We start from the raw sequence: 25,851 nt of genomic DNA, 5'->3' as shown, positions 1-25,851 counted from the left end.
CTCATTCTCATTTACTTCTACCAAGTTAAATCATTATCCTCCGAAATGAGATCATTTCATTTTCTTCCCTAACCTGACACAAGCCCTTGCCTCCCCCTGCTTGGTTCAAACACACTCTCATATTTAGATCAAAAGCTCATCCATCCCACCAGTTTAAGGTTTCCTTTTGTCCTTCTCCTACAGCAGGCAGCTGAGAATCTCTCCGTGGAGTATAACCTCCTCTGGCCCACGGAAGACCCCATCTCTCCCCACTGTAGCTGAGCCCTTCCTTTTCCCTCAAGACCACAAGAACCTGCCAGATCTAACTGCACCCAAACAATGTGCTTAGACGCTGAGGACTAGATGCAGAAGGAACCGTTTGTATCTACAGGTGGTAAGGATATGAAGGAAGTCCTTTACTTACATAGAGTAAATTAGTATACTACAGGAATTATTCTGTGTTTCTTTGCTACCTATATTTTGAGAAAAGGAAACACAAATACTCTACCCGAATTATGCACAAACGTGTACGTGCCTTCCCCCACCAAAGGCACGTTGGTTTGGAGACTAATGAGAAGTTTGTGTTAATTTGTTCATGCTCCCTTGCCAAAAGCCAAGAATTCATCATCAGTCTAGATCCCCACAGCTTTTCTGTTTTCTTTCATCTTCAATTTCCTTTAAAATACTCTCCCCTTAGCCAGAGCATTCACTACTTTTTTAAGGATAAAGTTAAATGCATTGAACAAGAGCTGTAGTGATAGCCCTTAAGATTTTAGACCTGAATAACTGACACATACAAACTTCCCTTCCCTGCTGTTTATGAAATCATTTTCCTATGCATAATATTGTCTTGTCTTATCTTTTCTCCTATTACTACTGACACAAGTAAGTTGTAAATATCTGCTCTGTGCTAGTGAGAAGTGGACAGAACTGAAAGAAAACGTGGCAAAAAGTGAAATAGAAGAAGATATTTTTAAAGCACTTACCCAGCATCACTGCTATTGCCGCAAAGTAACACATCTTCTGTACCATTTTTTATGAAGTAGTTCACTGCAACGGAAATGAATAAACTGCTTTTTAACAAAATGATAACATTCATATGTATTATCTATGAAACAGCATACACAATAGGAATAATAATTGAGAGATTTGATGAATTCAATGTTTTTGTCTTGTTTCGCTAATTTTAACTTTTATGAGTTGTAAAAAAAAAAAACTTCACTTTTTAAAAAGATATCTTTAAGTAGCTGCCTTTTGTATTCAAAAAGTGACCCATTTAGTAAGGTGGCAGCAGGGCTGTAGGCATGAAGGAAACATCATACAGGCATGTTCCTAGCTACCGTAAACGAGAATCATGCTGTTAAATTCTATACAGCAATGCATAGTGAAACCAATTTGTCTATAACGTTTAAACTCTATATAGAATATATATACATATATATATATATATATATAAATGGAGTTTGTGACAGAAATTCTTGACTAGTAGATTAAAAATGTAACCAACTATAAGATAAAATGTAAGGATATTAAAAAGGCATTCCATTCCCCTCAGTCTGAGGTGCTCTATTCAGCATAGGAAATAGACAGCACAAAGCAAATGAAGCATAAAAATATACCCTTTTAAAGATCAAACAAACAAGAAAGTATTCATAAATACAAATATTTATCTATGCAGCCATCTGTAATGCCAATGGAGAGAGACAGACACTTCTCAAGGGAGACTGAGAGCAGCAAGTTAAATTTAAGTGCTCTGGATCATTCCCTGGTTGACTATCAATGAGGCTTAAGGAAATTAGCATCCCCAGGCTAATGAGAGCCTTTGTGTATATACTCCCTCTCCTATCCCTAGCCAACAAAGTTCAAAATTCAGAGAAACAGAACAGGAGGCCAACTTCTCAAAAAGGTTACAAAAACAGTTTAAAAGAGAGGATTTGAAGAAATGTCCTAAGAAGCATCTCTAGAACCTGAAAGGCAGCAAAGAAGAGAGGATAAAAGCATTGATTTAGAAAAATAACAAAGGCAAGACAGGCCAAAAGCATATTCATAGAGAGCAGATATACTGGTGTGCTTTATTGCAGCCGGACGTGATGCCCTATTGACATAGGACATGATGGTGGCAACTTTACACCACACGTGTTTGTGAGCAGAGGGGACTCTAGAGATGATGCTCAGAAGAGGTTCTCCATTCTAGGCTAACCCTATGTTGTGAAATGCTTTAAAAATCAAGAGTGACAGCTTATCCAGGCAGGCTATGCAAAGAATGCTCAGAGGCTCAAGCCATCGAACAGATGTGCTGTGGCTTTCTGAGTAAGCTGCGAGCAGTGGAAAAGCCCTGCCTTGGCGCATGCCAAGAGGGAATTACTGTCTATGAGCTTTGTGGTTACGAGGGCATGTGATGGTGTTCACAAGTCACCACAGTATATATCCTGCTCAGACCGTATGCCTTTCTGCTTTATCTTAATGTGGCCTTTCTATCTAACCATCTTGATTGACAGCAACATAAAGGTATTCAATACGGTTAAAGATCTGTGAACCATCTACCCAGAGAAGAGGAGGTTGAGGAGTTACATTTGCAGCAGCTCTCTAGTTCTGCTGGTTCAGGACAAATGGTGTCTTATTTGGGATATGTACAGCTAGGGATACAAACTCATGAGCCTCTTGGATAAGGAGGAAATATGGCACAATGTTGCTGTAGACAACAGAGGTAGACAATCAACTGCAGAGGTTTGGCATCTTGTTGAGATCATATCACTACATGGGGTACCCTGAACTTTGCAAATATACACAACTCCCTGGGAACTGCAACCTCTCATACTTTAAATACTAAGACCAGGAGGACCATAGAGGTACTCTAAACTCAGCCTTTCTGAGGGCACATCTGGAGTACTGTGTTCAATTCTGGGCTCCCCAGTACAAGAGAGACACGGAACTACTGGAGAGTCCAGCATAGTGCTACAAAGATGATTAGGGGACCGGAGTATCTGCTCTATGAGGAAAGGCTACAAGAGCTGGGCCTGTTCAGCCTGGAGAAGACAGAGAGGATATAGATCAATGTCTATAAATACCTTAAGTGAGGGTATCAAGAGATTGGGGTCAGACTCTTTTCAGTAGTGCCCAGCAACAGGACAAGCGGCAATGGGCACAAACTGAATCACAGGAAGTTCCCCCTGAATGTGCGGGGAAAATTCTTTACTATGAGGGTGACAGAGCACTGGAACAGGTTGCCCAGAGAGGTTATGGAATCTCCTTCTCTGGAAATATTCAAAACCCACCTGGATGAAATCCTGTGCAACGTGCTTTAGGTGACCCTGCTTGTGCAGGGGGGTTGGACTAAATGATCTCCAAAGGTCCCTTCCAATCTCAACCATTCTGTGTGATTCTGTGTAAGCTGATCTGTTCCACAGCCAGATTTTAACATTGTACTCCGTAACTCCTGCAGAATACTATGACTTCTGGTTTGAACTATGCACCCTTCTAACAAGGAGCCTAAGTCTGATTTAAACCCGAATCCTTAAATTCATCACATCTCTAGCTATGATTTCTGTACCGTAAGCTTGTCTTGTCTTTTTGCTTATCTTTTTTTGTTTCAAGTCCCTGATTGATGCTGTACAACTCATCCTCACTATGTGTTGACCTCTTTCTCCCAAGTATGACTGTACCCTGGTACACAGCACCAATCCATTGAAGACTGAACCAACAACTCATAGTCAGCTGAACCAGAAGATCAGCACAGAGTCAGAGCATGGAAGTAAGGAAGGAGGGGAGATGTTTGTGCAAGCAAGTCACAGTAGTGTAGGTGAGCTTTCAGATCTTAAGAATACAGAAAACTCTGTCATCTGCTGCTCACTTAAACATTTACATTTCTAAAACAAGCAATATCATAGATGCCAAAGAGCTCTGTGAAATGCATGCTGAGGAATCAGTGCTTGGATGCAGCTGGGAGAGAATATCTACACCATGGAGTCTGCAACTGCATAATGAAGTCATGCAGTGACCATGCCAAACTTCAGTCTAAGGAAGAACTTATTACTGATTCCCTACTGATAAATGAAGGGGAGATTAGAGAATTATACTTGAAGAAAATAACCCTGCTGTATTATCAAAAATGCTCACAACAATCAATTTGTCATTCAAAGCAAGTTGGTTTGGACTTCTATCAGACATGCAATGAAATCAGAGGTCTTTAAGAAGCAGTCGTGGTTCCTGCTTTTAGAACAAACTACCTTGGTACCATGCTAACCCTCGGCCTCAGCTTTCCGCTAGTTACCTCTATCATGAGCAGATAGCGTAAAACTCCTTTTTCATTTATGTTAGGACTTTACCTCTGAAACACAGACTGTTCAAACCAATAAAATACCTTGTGAAAAAAGCAATGACTCTTTCATTATCTTGGTTTGATTTTTTTGTTTTCTTAGTTTTTTTTTTTTTTTTTTTTTTTTCACTTAGAAGTTTCTGCTTATCAGTTGGGAAGAGTAGGAAACAAAACAGGAAAAGGAGAGAGTAGAGAAAACAAAACAGAAAGCCTCTGTACTAGATTTTTTTCAATGTTTCAAGTAAAATCAAGCCAAAACAATGAAGTTTTTGTGCATGCATATGTATACATAATCTTTACATAGTAGGACTTTTTTTTTCAGTTGAAAGATTGATATTTTTCTACCTGCTTTACTAAAATGTTGATGTGAAAGCTATGCTGTGTAAGATGCATTTTAGAAACTTTCCTGTAGGAATTTGTAAATTAAAATAACTGCCTGATCATATTAAAAGAAAACAAAAATGCTCAGAATTACATTGGCTTCATATTAGTTTCTGGTTGATTACATACTATTTACTCCACTGATGCCAGATAAACCTATCTATTTTTCAATAATTTGAATCATTTCCTGACAGTACTCAGCAGTCAAAAATTCAGTAGCAATGTATTTTCCAATAACCAGATGCTATCTTTTCCAGAACATATGCACATTTTTATCAAGTCTGAGATCTATAAAAACATGCTAAGACACCATATCCCCATAGCTCCTGACTTAGCATTACCTTTTTTTAGGTTAGTTTTGTTACCAATAAATACGTGCACTATGCATCTAGATGTTACTCACATCTTCCTTGGTGTTGATGTTATCTAACATGGAAACAATTGCAGCATCAGAGTTAACACTACTCTAATGAAATCCCTTAATTGGTTGGAGGAAGGGTTAGTAACAAGTATTAGTTGCTTTATTCTATACTTTTTCCAAAGTATCAATATCTTTCAAGTTTCCACGCTGTTCCCTTCCACAGCTAAGCAGCATGCAATGCACAGGATAAGGTAACTAGCCAAGTTTTAGCACAGTTGTCTGAGCAAATATTCAAATGGCTCCACCCGGCAAGCGTAAAAAGAAAGAAAACAAATAAAATAATAAAATAATAAAATAATAAATAAATAACCCCCCTTCCTGTAAACTTCCTGAAAAATAGATACTTTTAACTGTGATAAATTATGCTCCAGGTTATACCTTCCACACCCACATTACACCACGGAACAGAAAGCCAGCTGTGTACATACAGCTGCAGGGTAGAAAGTCCTCCTCATTTCTATCCAAAGGGAAGTTATACATTTCCCAGTTCAGAAAAATGGTTAGTGTCAGCTTATAATGTATACTCCCTGGGTTTAGGTTCTGTTCCTCCTTGTAAGGTCTAGATCAAATAATATTTTGATTCACCTTGCAACTTCTCAATTCATTCTGATTTGAAATATATATATATATATATATATATATATATATATATATTAGCACACTTGCATAATAAGCAGCATTCACATACCATTAGTCACTGCTCAGAGCAAAGTCCTCTGGCTGACTTTCTAACAAAAACTTCAGAGAGGTGTCTGTTATCTCGGACTATTTATTCCAGCCACACGGATGCATGCTGGTTGGGAAACTTTCTCCCTGCACTACTGCTGGCACAGAGCACCGACAGCCACCAGAATGTCCATATTCCAAATTTAAAATGCAATTCTGAAAGTCCCATCCTCTTACAGTTGTGATACGTGACATAGGAATAAAATAGGTAACACCCCCTCTTCGCCCTTTCGCCCACCAGCACAAACACACTGTACCTCCTGGCAAAACATAATAATTAAAACGAATCCTTACTGCACTTGCTGTGTGCACAGTGTCACACACAGTGAAATCTCTAACAAATGAAATTGAATTTGAAGATGAAAAACATGCCTCTCAAAAGCGAGGGAACATGCTGTATTGAGGGAATTATTAGGAAAGAATACTCGGGAATAAATGGCACTGCCAGTCAGTTCTTTCCTGCTAAAAGGGGTTGCAAACAATTATAATAATCAGTTATTTTCCTGTTGCTCACCCTCTGACAGGGAATGTGCCTCTCCTCTCCCCTGGCATTTACTGATGTCCTCCCTTCTGCCTAGTGCTGCTGGCTCTGGGGTGCCCTGCTCTTCCCTAGAGTTTCTCATCCAGGTGCCTCCTTCCATCCCATCTCCTGCCACTTGACCTCTGTAACTGCCTGTAATGGCATTTTCCAAACTTCACATAAGAAAGGAACACAAGGAGTTAATCATGAGGACACGAGGCAGATGGCAGAATCTAAGTGATTAACTTCTTCTGAAGGTCTCATACGCAACATGGGCTTATATAGGACTTCACAGTAGCTTTAGAGCCCTGAATTCAGGGACCTCTCTGGGCAGCAGCCAGCCTGTATGACATACAGAGGTGCTAGAGGAGGTCCTAGGAAAACACATAACAAGCTTCTGGTGAGAACTGGTCTCCTGCTTGAGTGCCACTGATAGGCTCCTGTCAGGGTAGCTCTGCTGCCTCCCACACTCAGCACAAGCTAAGGATGTAATTTTCATACATTCATAGAACAGAATTTGTCTCATTTTGATAACTTAGGTTTCCCCTTCTTCAAGAAAAAGCCAGTAAAAAATACCAGATCAAATCCTCTGCTATAGATCACTTCAGTACACTAGTACAAAGCTAAAAAACCTCAAAGATCCTCAATATCTAGAAAATCATGCCAGTAAGGGCTGAGGGAACGAAATGAATGTCAGACGTGCTTGGAGCTGCAGGCCAGAGAGGGAGCAGAGAATTCAGATGCTTGGGTTGGGGACCATGCTGAGCCCACGAGGTCTCAAGACGCCTCCGACTGCATTATGCCACCCCTCTGTAGCAGAGGGGATGAAACAGAAGACAACGACTAGCAATAAATATGCATGCTGTCTTTAATGATCTGCAAATAATCTCATTCCACTTCTCTATGGTTGACCAGTCATGCAGGCCTATACCTTAAGAACTGCAGGCTGTATAGTACCTAAAAAGCATATTTAGTGCCACTTGCTTAGATATATGCTTTATATCAATAGTGGCAAAAATACTTAAGTGTGCTCTCCGGAAGTTTTGTAGAAGGTTTTCTTTGATAGGTTTCACACAATGGAATTTAAATCAAAAGCTGCTACAAGGATTGAATGCACTTATGATCACAAACAGATGCCTAAGCCCATCAGAAAAGAGGAGAAAATAATGTAGCTTGTACTATGGTAAAAAGAAAACAAATGAATTGGATCAAAAACTGACTGAGAGATGGAACACAAAGGTTAGGAATGAAAAGTCAATGTGTAGTATCTCAGAAGGTTAGCAGAGGGCTATGTCTGCATGAGTTTACTACATTTATAAGTGCAAAGGAAACGGAAGGTGAGCAGAGAGGTGACAAAAATCTACTGATACTACATTATTTTCCAGGTAAATCAAGTCCAAAACCAGGACTGAATGAGGGACATTAGAGAGGCCTAAATCACTAAAGGAAACGAGCAGTGAAACGCGGAATGGGATAGTCTATTGTAAAAATGAGATCCAAGACAAAGACAAGAAGAAAATCTGAACCACTCAAAACTTTCTCAGGTTCTAAGTTTCCTTTCTCAGTTCAGGTAAGACATACGGGTGTTTTTATGGACTCTCAGTCACTGCTTTTATTTACTGTGAGACCGTGATCGAACAAAACTGTAACACTGAGATGCACAAGGAACTGGATGCTGGACCATACAGGAAAAAGATGTACAAGCCTATAAATTAGTGGTTTGCTTCATCTGGAAGACAGTGCACAGCACTGCTTTCAGTCGGGTAACTGCAGGATCAGAGTATCTTGAGAATCAAGTAATAAGAACAAGTGGGAAAACTTTAATATCAAAGGCAATTGAAAAAAAATGGAGATCTTTTATCTTAGAAAAGAGGTGACTACCAGAGTCAAAAATAGCATGCATTCTGGAAAAGGAGAACAGGGAGCTTTGTGTGCTCCCGGACACAGAATGTGATAACAATGTTTTTTTGCCCTCAGAAAATGTAAAAAAGCAAACACAGACCTAAAGATAAAGGAAATATTTTTTTCACTGCACTTGTCATTTCAACTGCTGCAGTTACTGCCACAGGCTGTCCCTTTGGCCAGCTCATTCAAAGACAGATTTGTGGCTTATGCAGATAAAGATCTCCAGAGATATAATAGTTAAGCTAATAAAAATTTAGAAAAAGAAGCTACCTCAAGCTGCACTACTTTCCTGTGGAGCACGTGGTGCCACAGACTCTAGGCAGGCCTAGGTCAGATTGAGCCTGACAACTCCTATACTTCATCTTTACCTCAGTAGGGTGAATTCAGTGTTGATGAAAAGTATGAGCTTTACAATAAAGGAGAAAACAGCTCTTTATTTAATCATTAAAACTACTGCAATAAGGAAAAGCAGCTTCTAAGCTGCTCCCTGCCAGTGGGCATCTCTGCATGCCTGGATGGGCTGCGGAGTTAAGAGCAGGAGCTAGCTTGGTCTCCAAGGCCGGTGATGGCTGAGCTCAGGGCCAGCAGAAGTGCCTCGGAGGTTTCAGATGGCACCGACCAGGCCCTTTCAAATGCCTCTTTGAGCTACACAGTGCGAGTCTACGATTTTATTACTTCAGTTGCTTATGAACAGTTTGAAGGTGCAGAAAAAATCCGGAAATGTACAGTTTTATTCCTCTGTGGCAGAACTTTCCTTGAGTAGATTTCTCCTAGAGTTAGCGTTAAGTAATGCAGTAATAAGAGCTAAAGAAAAATATCTAGCGGACATAGTCTTCTGTTTATAAACTGTTTGAAGATTAGGAAATTGCTCTTCCACTGTAAGGACAAAAAAATTTATACTAAATTGTAGGGAAAAGATTGTATTGGATACAACAGTACCAATTCCTATGTTTCTCTGCTATTTGCACTGCTTCCATGGGGCCTTTCTTTTTCTATGTAGCTTAAAATATTAGAGTACCTAGGTACAGTACCCACATTAATAACACATCACAGCATTAACATTTGAGCATTTATGAAGCTATTTAGCAAAAGATCACTGCACCTTAACAAAGCCACAATATTTACAATTAGCTGTGGAGTAACATGAATAGATTCCACACTGATAAGCACGATCTGAAAGCCTGGAGAGGTTCTTTGTCTTAACCATTAGCTCAAATACAATCATACATAATAAAACACTTATTCTAGTCCCAATGTGATTTATCCCTTCCCTTTTTTCTCCCACCTCCATAATTACTCATCAAAAACTCACTGTCTTCTATTACCACCTCAGACAACACCTCAAACACTTCATTTCTCCCCAGGCTTGCTGTATTTATTATCTGACTTATACATCTGTTTTCTATTTAGCCCCATAGCCATACAGTTCCAGACAATCTGTTCATACAGCTCCATTTCAATCTTCCTGAAACCAAAAATGAAGCAATTTGTCACACACGGTTAATGATCAGGCTCAGGAGATACATATGCACATGCTCACAGATACATATATATATATATATATATTAAAAAAAATGCATATATAAAAATATAATGTACACACACACACACAAAAAAATAGTTTTTATATATACACAAATCAATATGTATCCAATAACTTTCATGCTCATTCATTTCAGTTGTGCACCACATCTAGGACATCAAAGAGGAGGATGTGAAATGACTCTAGGATTATTTCAGGTTGTCTAATGATCTGGAACGACTCCTGATTTACCAGCTCTGAGCAGACAGATTAACCTGGCTGGTTTAGTGAGATTACCTGGGCTGCCTAGTCCAATTAAGAGGTAGAAAATGAAACAGCTCCTCCAGAGAACACCTCAGAAGGTTCCTTCTCCAAGTGGCTTCTATTGAGCAGCTGGATGTAATTGGAAGCTGCAAAAACTGGGCACCTGGGGAACCTAGGACCCCTAAGACCCTTAAGACCTAAAGTTAACACATTTATACACCTTTCTAAATACAGAGCCCAGAGCCTGAAGCAACCATAGGCTCTTCATCTATGGTCGTCCATCTTTCAGGTCTAACGAAAGATGGCGATGCAGATGTTACGTTCAACTTCATCCGGATTTTTTTCTTTTTAATTAATCCTTTGTTTCAGACCTTGGATAATTACACAGTTTGGCTTCAGAAGAAGAGGAAAATTGCTGCCATGAAATGAATGCCAGAAAGTAGTCCAGAAGAAAACAAGAAAGCCCCTTGAAACGTCCTCTGTTGAGCTATAAAAATGGTAGTTGACTCCTCCCAGTAAAAGGGAGGAGTAAAAACTCCTTAATATTACAGGTTTTTTTTCCAACATCCTGGACAGAATTGTCTAAAAGAAGTTACAGATTTTTTATTTCACCTTGCAAGATCCTGATTTTTGAGAAAACATAAACAGCACTATTTGAAAACAAGACCCTTTCAAAGTTTCTTAAGTAGAGTACTTAGTTTTAAAAATAAAATACTGGGTTTTAAGACTAGCATTTCAAAAGTGATTTTGTAACATTTGTAATACACTAAATGTTTTTTTTCCTGAAGTGTTCAGCACTGACACTGCGTCTTACTTTACAAAAGAATATACTATTTCAACTCAGATTTCTACTTACTGACTAGTCAATAAACTATTTTACTAATGAAATATATAAATTACATTAAAGAGTGTACCCTCATCAGCCATGTAAATCAATTACATTTGGTCCATTGGTACATCTTTTTCTCTCCCTAAATTAGTGACATGTCTGACATCATATATCTTTCAATCCACTCTGACTCACACATTCATAAAGCTTCACTTCATCAGATACATCTTTAATTTATACACTACAACCTTTCCTAAGATGAGCTTTGCTGTCTACCAGGGCTCCAGACAAAGATATGGGTACAGCACTTGGAGAGCTCTGCTAGGAGCTTCTGCCCATTGAAATTTGGTTAGAACCTGAACAGAATGGGCTTTTCCTTGTATGAAAAGTTTAAAGAGCTGTAAGATAGCACTTGTGACCGCAGTGGTAGATCAGGAAAGTACATGTGAATTTTAGGTAGGCAGCTAAGGGGAGGAGTTCCTACACCCCAGGGAATAGTGCATGTTTCCTCAAAGGTCAGCCAAAAATCAGGTGTTACCACATGACGTTGGGTCTGCCTGATGACCCGAACAAACTTTATAAATTAACCTTTTCTTCTTCTATAACAATCAAAACAAGGGGGTTGGGAAGAGAGATAAGAAAAAGATTCCTTGCCTGGGTAGCTGAGAGAAACTGCAGAGACAAGATACAATTTAATGCAGGTGCCATGTCACCTTGGAATAGAAAACCAGAGCTGAAGAACATCCCAAGGATTCTGCAGAAGCAAGATGTCTCCTGTGCCTGTGACACACAGTTATCTAAAGCTAGAAGGGGCTCAGAAAAACTGAATACTGAGTTCTTAACTTTCCTTGTACATCATAACCAAGTCTCTCAGCTATTTCCTCTGCAATAACAGACAATTTCTTACTATATTACCCTTTTAAGGGGTTCCCCCAGTTTTATTCTTTCATTCATGCAAAAAAGGTTCAAAGGCTCAAGAGGAAGCTGATACATTTCAGAGGCTCTCCACTTGTCTTTTGAAACACTAAAATCTCTCTCAGAGGATCTAGAGCAAATGCCTCCTCTTCAAGAAGAGCAGAAATGGCATATGATTGTGGTTCTCTATTTTGGTGTCCTGATAAACAGTACTAACAATTCATTTTTCCAATTTTGCTTTTGAGTGTTTTTCATTGCTGTATTTCTTTGCATTCTCTTTTGTTCTATTTTGAATCCTCTTTTACAGTACTTCAAGTTTTTGCTTTCTGGCTTTTTAGATTACTATTCCTGCTCCAAAGTGAGTGACTCAGCCACGTTGTTTCTGAAGTCTCCAAGGAGCTTTTGCAATTGCCTGTGCTCCCTTTGAGTGAGCATCACAATCTCAACATGTTGGCTAATTTTCTTCTCTAGTTCTCCTCAAAAACAAACACTGACACTATTCTGTTTCTTCATATATTCCTCTTTTTATCTAATTTGGTCTGTCTACACGTTAATTTAACTGTATGCATTGCTTAATTCCCTCTAGCACTTCAAATTTGGACTGTTACTAAATTATGGTCAGTAATTCTGTGTTAAACAGTCACTTCATTTCACCATAATACTTACACAAAATGAAATATAAAGCACTATCCCATCTCATTACAAAATGAGCCAGTCCCTCCATTTCTGAATTGCATAAGTGCAATAGCTGACATTAAATGAAAATCCTACTTAATACTATTCTTTCTAGTCTAATTGCTGAGCCAGTTTCTCCAGCTTTTATAGGACCATTTCATTATTTTTATTCAGATATCAGTACATTTTTCCTATAAATCTACTTTTCTTATTTTTCTTCAGTGGCCTTCTCCACTGACTCAGTGCTTGAACTATTTAAATCATTCTTGTCCACCCCCTATAACTGATTTCTATTTGCAATAATAAACTATGCCTTTATTTTCAGATATCAGGAAAACATGAAAACAGTCATTGATATTATTACATGCTATTAATACCACATGGTCAAACTAATTCAGTTTAATCCATTATCTCACCAAATTGATTATCCTTACAATAGATGAATTTCGTTGAGTGATAACAAGTATTTTTCCATGATCATATTAACCATTATTGGATTTACCAGACAGTTTTACAGGAGCATCTCCCCATGTCAAGCGAACCTTGCCCAGCCCAAATAAACTTGCTCATGTGATGCTGGAGCAGCTGTACAGTTCTTCCCAATCAAAGCAATGCTGCAGCTGGCCTTGACACTAACTATATTTTTGTAGAGACTACCCAGTGGTGCATTTCACTACCTCTAATCCCAGAAAGCCAACTATCTTCACAGCACCATTTCATTCCTTTCTCTTTACCTCAGAGCTTTACACTTCCAGCCATCACTACTGTATCTTTTAATGCCTCTGTGAGAGAGGGAGAGAAGAACCTCAAACAGCTGTCGGTTATCTGTGGGTGGAGGATCCAGAATGTGATTTAATCCACCACAGGTGCAGAGATATCTTTACTAGCTCCATAGACACTCATCTTGAAACTGGAAGCACAGGGAACATGGGTGGGAAAACATCAGCTGGCGCATCACAGCACCAGCATGGTTTGTTAGGTCCAGCACAGAGCGCTTAACTCTTTCCCCTTTCAGCTGGCAAGAATCTCTGACACAGAGCCACTGGGGAGACACCAATATCAAGCTTCTTATTCCAAGTGAAACCTGTCCAGTGTCACTCCTCCCAAGGCTACTTTGGACTGCAGAGAACAGGACTGAGCAGAAGGGCCAGAAGTCAAGAGTGGGGAATTGTGGGACTGCCATTTGCCCAATCCCTGGATCCTGTAGACCAGGTGAAGAGGTGTAAAAGCAGAGAAGTAAGCAGGAGTTGGAGGCAACCTTGTGCCAGGAGTTCAGCAGAGCCCTGGCTCAAGTCAGACAGCTGCCAGGAGTCAGGCTCGAGGGTTTGATAGTGCAGACAGTCAGAGATACCAGCAAGAGGACTCAGGAATTTACGCTGTCAGAGCAGACGTACCCCATGACTCTGTGTGACTTCCTTCAAAACAAATTTCTGGTTAATGATTTGACTATGTGGATCATTTTTCTTCTCAAAATAAATAGAATATCAAAAGTCACCACTGACCACAATTCCCCAGCAAGGTACATCAGTCTGACTGCTTCTTTCTCACAAAAGCATCGTTAAACTGTTCAGGATTTGAGCCAATATCCGTTGCAATTGGTGGGGATCTCCTGGTGACTCAGAGGGTTTTGAAGCAAGCCCCAAACAATACCTGAGCTACTTGTTTACATTTTGAAGTTTATTTACATGAAAGTCTTCTTGTTTAAATGTTATTAAATGAGTTTAGAGAACCTATTTCATTGTAATTCAAAGTATAGCAGACTTCAGAGTATTTGGCCTAGAAAACAAGCCTTTTGATAATAAACATCAGAACACCAAATACTGCAGGACGGCCTGATATAGATAATGAGTTAAGGTCCTAACAGCATGAAAAAACATACTCTTGAGATTTTCAAAATTAATAAATACCAAATTGTTCTGAATTGCTTTTTAAGACTTTAAGTTCGAATTTAAAAGTTTTGCTAGAAAATATAAGAGCTATACATTGACTTATTGACACAGCATGCAAACCAGACCCACAGAATTGGAATTTTCACATAATCACCTGATTTCAGGAAAGAGAACTTCAAGAAAAATGTAATGAGGCACTCTGAAACTGAAAATGGTCAATGTTGTGATAAGGACCTCATTTTGTTTGTAGGAAAGTCTTAGGTATACTTTCAACATGAATTATGAAGGCACCACACAAATCAGAAAATGGTGCTTAGATCTTTTGAAATTACATTAACATTGCGAAGGAAGCAGTGCTGGGGGAGTAATCACATACCACTGTATTTGCAGCGCTGATTTGCGTAGAGATTTTGAACAATATACTAAAAAAAACCAACAACCAGACCCTCCCCTCCCCCCAGAAACTTAACAGAGTAAATAAAAGAGTTTACCTGGATCACTAAGAAAGTCATCTGAGTTGTTCCATGTCCTACCATCCAAATACAATGTGCCATTGGTAGAGTTAAATTGGGTGTAGTCCCTGACACACTTGTGTCGCAAATTGCCCATGAAGAGCTGGAGGCCTATGAGGGCAAAGACACTCAAGCAGAAAACCGTCAGGATCATCACATCAGCAAGTTTCTTAACAGACTGGATAAGTGCACCTACAATGGTCTTCAGGCCTAGGGAAATAAAAGCCAAGAGTTTACAGACTTAGAGGCTGAAACACGTTCTCAGTTAACTACTTTTCATGAGGAAAATCTGCATAGAAGGTAAAATCAGAAAAGTTTCTAATATGCTTGTAATTTGACAACAGAAACAAGAGACAGGTGGCTCCTAAGAACATTTAGCTTGGCATGATTTTGTTTGGACAAAGACCCTTATTGTTGCTTTTAAGTCAAAAGTTCTTTAAAAATGGAGGGAAAGAATCAGCTGGAGTAACAGTGAGAAACATGATTAACTAATCATGCCTAAGAAAATACCAAAAAAAATGTTATGTTTTCATGGAGCTGCAGTAAATATACCTACAAAACCTAAATCTCATTGGCTTTTGAGAAGGTGAGTTAGTTTTAAATCACTCAGGTGATTCTGATAGCTTTATCCCTCACATAAATATGCGAGAAGGAATGGAAGTGTTATTTATTGTCTGATTATTTTATATACTTTAGCACCAAATCCTGTTTTCTGTCCTCATGTGACTAAAACCACTGCTTTCTATTCATTTGCTTCGGGCAACAGGAATTTGGGCTTAGAAATAAGCCAAATAATATGTGCAGTCAAATAAACCCAGTGGAAACTATTTGAATAAAATAACCTGAGGATCTAACAATACCTGGGCAAGGTTAATCAGGTTATAATATGCGCCCAATGCAGATAAATCATCTTATTACCACACACACACACACAAAAAAAAAAAAAAAAAAAAAAAAAAGAAAGAAATCTTAGGTTACACAAATTAGCTCCTTCTGTGTAATTCCGCTAGTATTTTGCCCCATAACACTAACTTCAGTTTATTATCCTATATATATATATATACATATATATATAGGATTCTATTTTCTCAAAACATATTTCTTGCTTTTGAAATATTCGTGGAGATCAGCACTATTTGAGCTGACTGAACAAAAACTGCTCTTTTCTAAAAAAACCCTTCTCAACTTGCACACTGTAGTAGGAGATTCGTATCAGTTGCACATTGGTAGCAATTTTGCTGTTTCTTTACTATCTGGATTTAATTAATACCCAATAAGTAGTAAGCAGTGCTTCTGATAATCAGTTCACCAGTATGGCAGCAATAAGGGAAACTGAGTTAAATGGAAAAAAAAAAAGAAAAAAAGAAAAAAAAATAAAAGAAAATCCAAAGAGAAAACAGGAGGAACTCTCCTGGGGCAATACTCAGAAACACGTTGGTTTGCTCACTGAATATGATCATATGCATTAGATCTTAGTTCCCTGGAATTTCACTCCAAGAGTTTGGCATTCACAAAGGCTGAGTTAGTGCTGTATGATTTAAAATAACATAAAATTGTATTTGAGGAACTACAGGATGGTAAGATGTGTTTTTGCCCTTGCTTAAAAGTCTGCTGATAAAGGCAAAGGAAATCACAGTTTCTTAAAGGAGGATCACCTTTAGAATGGCCAACTGGTCCAGCAGTCCCTGAGTCCAGCAGCCTAAAATATTCCCACATAGAGTATAGCTTTTAAGCTAACCTGCAGATGATATTAATGGCTTTAGAGTGGCCACTCAACCAGATGGTTCTGAACCACCCGGTGGAGATAGTCCACTTTCTCTGCTGAACTCTCTTTGCCTCTGTAAAGCTAGTCTGAGGCCTGGTAAAGATGAAGATGCAACCCTGTCTAACATGCTCTAGGTGACCCTGCTGAGCGGGGAGGTTGGACTAGATGATCTCCAGAGGTCCCTTCCAACCTTACTGATTCTGTGATTCTGTGATTCTATGATTCTAAGGTAAGTTCCTACTCTATGCAAAAATACAACAAAAAATACTGTAGCACAAATATGAGGCAAGAGCTGGATTTTTATGACATCAGCATTCCTCCTCGAAGCAGATTTTACAAATAAGGCCAGTTCCTGTTCACGTACCTAGAAAAAGGCCTGCTTTGAAATTGTGGAGTTCATCTGAAAAGCTGGCTACCTATTTTAATGCCTAAGGGAGAGCACAGCTCTTCGGATAATCCAGTCTTGGACTGATTTTATACCCGAAGTGAAACTAGTTTTAGTTGTAGCCCAGCTCTGAAGAACTCCCTTGGGTCTCTTCCAGTAAGAAGACCTTTAGGACAGTGTGATCTTAAGCTAGCAAATAATGGGGCAGGAAAAAAAGGCATGTCATTTATTATTCCAGTGGGATTTTTTTTCTCTTTTAATATCTTGAAATGTTTTGTATGAAACTCATTTTCAGCTGTCCTTCGAAAATATATGTTTCTTCACTGAAGCTGGTGCAACTTGGGAAATTTGAGACTGCAAATTGAGTCTTTAAGGGAAAACAGCCAAACCACAGATTCTTTCACTTCAGTAACCACTGTGAAACCCCTGCAGAACATCCCTTTCTGTAATATAAATATAAGCTTAGACCTTGTATTTGTATTGCTTAAGTACACTAGGACAGACCACAGTTTGGCAGATACTCTGTACATACCAAAAGTCATATCACATTGTAGATTCATGAGTATACTTTTCCTTCTTAGGATATATTTAAAAAATAACTCTTTCAAGCCCTTATTCACATGAGCAGGGACAATGAGAGTCCTAATATTAATGCAGCTATTATATTAATATTAGGAAACAGGACCTGAAAGAGTCTAGTAGCAGGTAAAGACTATCTGTTTTCAATTTCAGATCCAAATATTGATCATTTCAAGGTCATTTCATGAAACTTTTTTCCCTCAGTTTACTTAACTGAGATTTTAAATAGAATAATAATGCTATACTATTAGTATTACAAGTTCATTCCTTGCAAGTATTAAATATATTTATTTTTATGAGAGGGCTTTCTGCTTTACTTTACGTATACACACACACACATATATATATGTACATAAATGTGTGTGTGTATACACATACACATAGAGTGCTGGACAATTTAGGAGGAGAATGCCTCCATAATACAACATCTGTATGATAGATCACTTAAAAATAACTATTACTCTTTCTTCTGGAGCTTTTTTTTGCAACTTTCCAGGAATATCATTTGGGGAGTGCTATATTTACATACTAACTGTATTTTTTTCTCACAGTTTAAAAAAAATGCACCCAGAAAGTTAAGTGACAGCCATAGTGTTGCTTAGTACAATTCCTTGTTAAGTAAAGTGCTTAAATCAGCATTCATTTAAACTTTCTGGACTCGGTAATTGGAAGAGCTAGGGGGGAATAAGGACACTCAGAACCTCTTGCAGGTGCTCTGCACTTCTCTGAATCAATCTCCACATTTTGTAAAAGCAATGCTAGATGTATTCAAATTTAGAGCACTGTTAAATCTTCTAGATAAATAATCCTCCTTTGAAATAATGCCGAGAGCACTGCGATGTAGCTTAATAGACAGCACTATTTATGGGGCATTAAAGGTATTTGCTTAATTCTTGCAAGTCAAACATCAAGCCAGGCAGCATGCGGCAAAAACTGAGGAGCTGATCCAAAGCTGAGGGAAGTCAACACCCATTAATGACAATGTGTCTGTAGATTACACCTTACGGAGTAATCAATAGTCTTTTCCTAAACCACTGAATTCTTTCTGCACTTCTGGGCCAAATCCTGCTTGCCTGACATGAGCGATACCAGATCATCTAAAATCAGTGGAATGAAGGCTGTATAATCAGCCCAACAGCTGCAGAAAGCAAGAAGGATTTGGCCCAAACATTCCTGTTAATACTGGTAGAAGTTAACAGCTTTGAACATCAGATGTTAATCAAATAATCAGTTTTCAAATGCAAATCAGAAACCATAGAAAATGCAAGCAACACCAAACAATGAGAAATGGCAAGATCCCACAACACCATCCATTCCTCCTACTAGATGTAAGAAAATATTAGCATAATTCAGTATGGCATCCATACCAGATGTTGGCAATCACCTACAGAACATCAGACACTGTCATGCACAGTTTGGAAAAGAGCAAAGAGAGAAAGCAAAAACAAAAACAGAGAGTGTGACTTGCGCCATGACTGTCCACACTTAACCTAGTCCTTCTCCTGAAAACGCACATGTCTCTTATAAATGTCTGTGGGAGTCACAAGAATGGAGAAGAATATTCACTCTTGATGAAAGTATTTTGTGTCCCACATGTGACAGGTAAAAGTTTAACGCTGTATTGGCAAACTTCAGTATTTCTATAGATCTTTCCATGAAAATGTGATTGTCAGGTTAGTCTCCAAGGAAGACACTAACATGTCAGATACTTCTCACCACTGGGCTAGCTACTTTTTGAGGAAGTGATTTGCTCACCATAAGGATGAAATTCATCCCTCTGCAGGTGGACTTTGGTGAGATTCATGCAGTGGCTAGGGGTCAATCTCCTCCACAGAACCTTAACTCTTGGGCTCCGAGCTCTGTTGTGGCTATCAGTAAAGTACTGGATAACATTCACAGTGCTATTTATAGCCTTTAGACTCACACCGACTTAAATGGGAGCTGGATCAGGCCCCAAAGTGCCTTGGCCCAATTTTCTATGAGGTCACCTTTTGCCTGTATCCTGTCATTTTCTGAGAGATGTGTGTGATGTGCATGCATGTTCCAGAAAGAGCAGCAGAGCTTGTGTGCACAAGGCACTTTACGAAATCCTGACGATCATCGTGGTCTGCATTTTGCAGGCTTTCAGAAGGGGCAGGGGGTAGTAGAGGTGGAGGAGTTATCTCAGGGCTTTAAATTACCTTAGTTATTAGTTATTACAAAAATTTGCTGATTTTTATGCAGATAAACTATGATTTAAGACCCACTATGGTCACAGACAAAGTTCTTATCGACTTTAGTAGAGTTTGAATAAACCATTAATGAGCGAAGAATGAATGACTTTATAGGGTTTTCCTACAGCTGACAGAGAATACTGTGATTCCTATCTAGATTAAAAGAATCCAGTTGCCATGGCAATATGCAAGATGCTAATTAATAAATAAAATTACTGACAGTTAGGGGTTTTATGCTTACGTACAGAAAATATTACCTACTTCTAAGCACCTGAACAGAAGGGACATATGAAAAAATTAAAAACACTTTTCTTTTAATGAGTCTGAAGGAATGTCCCGTGATGCAAGACAAATACCCAGATGCTGTATACAGCATGTTATCCCTGATATTATGGGTGTTTGGGAAGGACTGAAAGAACTGGGGTTGTTTAATGCAGACAAGAGAAGATTGAGGCAATCCGTAACAGTCCTCAGACACATTGAAGGCTGCCATTGGGGTTAAGGTACTGTCCTGCCATCCTGCATGGTGCTCGTAGGGTAAAAAAAAAAAAAAAAAAAAAAAAGAGATGATGTTGTATCAAGGGAGAGAGCAAGGCTGGACAGGAGGGGTGGATTCAGGGACGGCACCCACAGGAGAGCGATCCATGGCCCTGCGGAGCAGCAGATGCCAACATGCAGGCAGTCAAATCTCTGACCAGGAAACATGTGGCTTTCAGGTAGATACTAAAGTTCGGGTTTCTGAATTTGTATCCCTCCTCCCCCAGCAAGCCTTCTATTGGCAAAAATAAGAGGAAGATGGCTTTGAAGGGTTATTAGGAGAAGTTAGGCAATAAATATCAGGCCAGATTTGAGGTATTCTCAATGCCACCTTGGGCCAGGGCTGCAGACTCTTACGACTTCACGTGATCTTTTTGAGTCCTGTGAGTCTATACCCCCGAAATGTCCCTGATCTACTTACGCACTTAAAGTTAGGCATTAAGAGTAGGTGAGATTTTTAAAAACACTAATTGTAAGCTTTACTAACTCCCTCTGGAGTCAATAGTGAAACTCATTGATTTCAAGTGAAGCAGAATGCCTTTGAAAACCGGCCTCTAAGTGCTTTACTGGACTGGAGCCTCACACCGCTAAGGACTTGGCCCATCACTTTCGGTAAGCAATTGGACTGAGCATGCTGAGTCCAAGCATGTCTGTGCAAACATAACTACCTGATTGAAAAGTGTAATCAATTTTATAGAGGGAAAGCTCAAGTATTTGCCAAAGAAAATACATTTTCATATCTTCCTCTAAGATATAACAGAGGAAATAATAAACAACTCTCTTCCCCTTTCTTCAGCAGTTCAATGCAAAAATCTCACGGAAGATATTAATGTTCATAATCTATACTCTTCTAAGTCTATTGTGGAATAATATTTTATCCCAGTATAAGTCTACATTATGATTAAAAACTTAGATTGAGCTCTAAATAGACACAGTGTCATGCTCAATATTTCTTTTAAAATATATGCCTAAACAAAAAAATGGACCCATCCTTCTGAAATTACCTGCTAACATAAAAAAGAAAAAAGAAGAAATGCACTGTGCTTTACACACAGCTTTGCTATCCTTAGCAGCTGTGCATCTCTCCACATCTGTAATTCAAGAACACTCAAGACACAGGTAATCTTGACAAAGAAATCTAAGAATCAGATTTTCTATTAGCATATCTTCCTGAATTATTTGCTGAATTATTAGCAAATAATTCAGTTACTAGTACTTAAAAATGCAGCTGTCAAAAAACTAATTGAATATTCAATCACAGAGAAAAAAAAAAGAGAATGTGAATTACTATATATCACACAAATAATACTCTGCCTTTTCTTTCTTTTAGCCAACAAATGGAACAACTAGGTGTTTAGAATCACTGAAAGGTTTGGATCTATTTTAAATAAAATCCTAGAATCTCTATGCTCCCTCTTCTTTTCACTACAAAACAGCTACAATTTACTGATGTAAAATATGTTTCATCTCCAACTATGATAGAGAACATCAGAAAATGACTATATATAACTCAGCAAAATTGACAGGCTTTTCTTTAAAGAGACTCGAGATTGAGACAAGATGGAAAGTGAAAGGTGTCCCCTGGAGACAGCTGTCCCTCCAAGTTAGTCTTTGAATCACTAGCAAAGGAAGCCAAGATACTCTTTTTTTTTTCTTGTTGTTTAACTGCTACTATCCCATATGATCTGTAAATCCCTGTTCAACTTGCTGCTCATTTAAAACTTTCCCAAGTAAAAACAGTTTCACTGGGGAAATCCAGTTATGGAAAATTTAAAAAAATTTCTCCTGATAATTATTTTTTAAATTAAAGAAAAATTAAAGGTAAGAACTGATTCCCAGAAATATCGGATCTAATGACTGATCACCTTAAAGTATTCCTTCAGAGGTATATTTTGGCATGCACTTGCACTAAGATGTACCTTGCTCTTTGAGTTATTTAACTAGTTTCTGTTTCTTTACTGTTGGAATGGGGGAGTAAAGCCCTGTATCTTCAAAGATGTTTTTCTCATTTTTATTAACATCTCATCTCCAGAATCCCCATTTCCAGCTTGAAATCTGTGTGACTGTTGGTGATTAGTTCTAATCCGCATCCCTAAAAGTTTATGCTTTGGCATTTGTTTAGATTTATATTATAGGGGAGATGTTCATTATTTGATGGATGGAAAAACCTTTCTAACCTTACACAGCTATGTGTGAGATTCTGAGCAGTTTTCTCCGTGTTTATTTTTCACATGTAATTGCCAACATCTGTTCAGGATTATCACCAATAGGATCTACCATGCACGTTTTTTTCTATCTTCTCTACCTTGCCATGCAGGTTGGAGATGTTAAACACTGAGGCTGAATGAGACCTGTCCATAGACAACACTTGGCAAGAATGCATTGCCATACAGTTTGTCCTAAATGGACTCTTCCCTGCATACATTACTATTTATTTATTATTATTTATTTATTATTTTATGAAACAGAAATAAACTAGATCAAAAGCTATGAGGAAAAAGCTTCATTTGCTAACAAGATTATAGCAAAAACATTGATTTTTTGGCAGGGGGGATTCTTTAAAATATGTAAAAATGGGTTGTGAAATGCTGAATCTACAAAAAGCAATGATGAAACTTCTGATCACTTCATGGTCGGAAATTAAACAGTCTTTCTATCTCAGGCAAATGAGTAAACACAAGATAAATTAGGCTATCTATGTTTTCTGTCTTGAGCAGGTCTCAGCTCACAGTACAGATTTAAATCCCTCTATCAATGTGCCCTGAAACTCTTAAACATTTTGAGGCCACTTAGCCTTCCATTTTTCCATGTTTAAAATCAAAGATTTTAATAGAATTTCATTGTTATTTTCATACGGTTCATGCATGAGTACTTTATGCATGTGATTCATGATCCACTGTATATAAGAGTTTATACAGTAGAACTTGTTTCATTGAGGTTGGTAGTTTTGGAAGCACTCTGATTCCTTTGGCCCACAAAAACAGTATTGGAAAACGTATGAAAAATATATTCTATTGACAGGTCACATTCCCTACATTCCTCCATTTCCCAATCAGTATCTATGGTTAAGTCATTTGGATTTACGGTGTTTGCTACTGGAAATGGCATGTAGGCTTTAACTGCAGCCGGAGTGTTTAACCTGATTTTCACCTGAAATGACTGAGATTGTTTTCAGCGCCCGAAGTACTCTGAACGTTCGTAAGGCTGAGACATTGCCCAGGTCCACAAATTCAGTTATGTATCTGTAACAAGGGAAAGTCACACACAGACAATGACAAAACACCAGCGAAAAACAACAGTCAAGGGGACAAAGAGAGACAGAGAAAGAATCACTTGTAGCTGAGAGCCAATACATAAGGATCAGGGCTTCTTACCTGGGATTACTGAAATAGTTTTTAAAGCTCTCAATACCCTGAAAGTCCGAAGAGGTGAAACACTGCCTACATTCACAAATTCTCCTACATACCTGTAGAATTAAGTCACAGTTATTTGGAATTATACAATAGAGTACGAGACTTGTCTGAATGAAGAACGAATTCATACACAGCGGGAGCGAACGCATCCGAATGAAAGGTGCATCCACTTTTCAGGCTGCTCTTTGATGCCATTTGTACTGGGCTTTTCACCGTATACATTATTTCAAATGTTTCTTGAATTATTCAACATATCTAATAGGCATCAATTCTTTAAAACCATCAGGTGATCTGACTGTTATCATGCTGCAATAAATATTGTAAACGTTTTATCATCACATAGTTTAACAAAAATTCTTCACATCATTGGAAAAGCCAAGAATTGTTTCAAATACCCAAGTAATTTTGTCATAACAACTTCTACAAACCGCATATAGGACAATATGGGTAAACATCAGAGCAAATATTTCTACTGGGCTATTTCATGTACAATGCTGTACTGTGCGGTATAGCAGACCTCAATTTCAAGAGATACTTAAATTTTGGTTTTGTTTTGTACATCAAATCCATGCCCTCTGGCTGCCAGAAGATGGCTTTTGAATGAACAGAATTGTGGTCCTTTACAGACTATTTATGATTAAAATATCAATCAGAGCTCTTCACTACCTTGGCTGTTTTGTCACCACAGAGACCTGTGCAACATCAGAGCAAAACATACCCAGGAGGATTAGTTATGAAACAAGTCTGCTTTTCAGCATTACTTTAAAAAATTATTTCCTTCAAGAGAGTAAACAGCATAGCCACCACTATATCTTTTGGACAAAACAAGTCTTGGACTCTTTCACATTGCTATTAAATATTCTACTTCTTTGAGGCGTTTGTTTTTGCATGTTAAGGACAAAACTCACCTGGTTATTTTACAAAGCCTGCTTAAGTGGGCTTTCTGCAAAGGCCTCTGGGGGAGTAAAATACATCATCTCCATATCTGCTAATTCAGATTATGGTCTGGAATATCAATATTGCTTCTCCTCTTCATAGTCCCATAGGGGAATCTGGGCAAAGAGATTTGACTATTTGCTAATTCCTCCCTAGGTTCACAGAAACATTCTCTCCCAAACTCTTCTGCAGCATGCAAAAGTGACCAAAATAATTTGGGGAGAAGCAACAGCATGTGAATGTGGTTTTGCTGACTAGAGACTTGTAAGAACATGTTATTAATAAGTAAATAAGCATGTGAAAATGCTACTGCTACTTCTGTTTGTTCACAATAGTCAGCTAAGATTTTTCTTTGGTCATTTCTCAGATGAAACTGCAGGAGCTCAATTCCTCTATATCAGGCAGAGAGAAACAACTTGAATTCTCCTCTACAAGTTCTCCTGCTAGCCAGGAAAACACTTATTGTATTTAACTACTTTTGGCATCTCAGCTTCCTTTTGCAACCCAGAGTTAGAGCTACCACTGCTTTGCCTGTTCTGGAAAGGGTTTGCTTGTCTGAGAAACAGTGATTGAATCGGGAACATCTTTACAACTTCCCCTGAACCCGTCCATGACCACACAGAGGGTCGCAAGCCACAGCTGAGAAACAGCGTGCTAGCAAGGTATGGGAGAAAAGCTCTTGGGACACCACTTACTCTCTCGTGAGCTATTAAAAGCTACTCCCTGTGGCTGTCACCCACACAATCTGTGCAGTTTCTGCTCAAAAGAGGAGGTAAGAAGTTATTTTATATTAACGTTAAAGCATGTGATGGTCATTCCATTATAACACCCACCAGCGAAAGAATTAAACTGTCCCATGGCTTGAAACTCGTGGTCTAGTTAAACCTCATGTCCCTTTATCAGGCTTTCTAGTCTATTTTGAATCTTCATGATGTCTTTATTTCCAGATGTAGAAATACCACAAGTATCATACTAGCAAAGACAACAGTAGAGCTACCTGCATAATCAATCTTACTTTAAATTGCTCGCTAATTGGATTTATATGAAGGATAGACCATATCAGAATAGAGCCTATTATCCCATCATTTGTACTATCTGCTAGTTACATGCTTGGCAAGCAGGATTCATTGCACGTATGAAGATCAAATTGCAGTCACTTTTAACTTCCTC

At 38.5% G+C, this 25,851-nt stretch overlaps 1 protein-coding gene across 4 annotated transcripts in view; it reads right to left on the bottom strand.

Moving 5' to 3' along the window:
* The window catches only part of LOC134136755 (sodium channel protein type 5 subunit alpha-like), a 213,825-nt gene that overhangs the window by 131,848 nt on the left and 56,126 nt on the right, over positions 1-25,851 (bottom strand). For all 4 annotated transcript variants that reach the window (XM_062568777.1, XM_062568778.1, XM_062568779.1 and 1 more), the window contains exons 6-8: positions 23,483-23,574; positions 14,833-15,063; positions 966-1,029 (exon numbers count right to left, since the gene is read on the bottom strand). In XM_062568777.1, coding sequence (XP_062424761.1) covers positions 966-1,029; positions 14,833-15,063; positions 23,483-23,574 — 387 coding nt within the window. The remainder of the gene's footprint in view (positions 1-965; positions 1,030-14,832; positions 15,064-23,482; positions 23,575-25,851) is intronic.

Source organism: Rhea pennata, chromosome 2 (genome assembly GCF_028389875.1).
Source record: "Rhea pennata isolate bPtePen1 chromosome 2, bPtePen1.pri, whole genome shotgun sequence".
Classification (NCBI taxonomy): domain Eukaryota; kingdom Metazoa; phylum Chordata; class Aves; order Rheiformes; family Rheidae; genus Rhea; species Rhea pennata.
The sequence above is the reverse complement of the archived record's forward strand: the minus strand, read 5'-3'. Positions and strand labels throughout refer to the sequence as shown.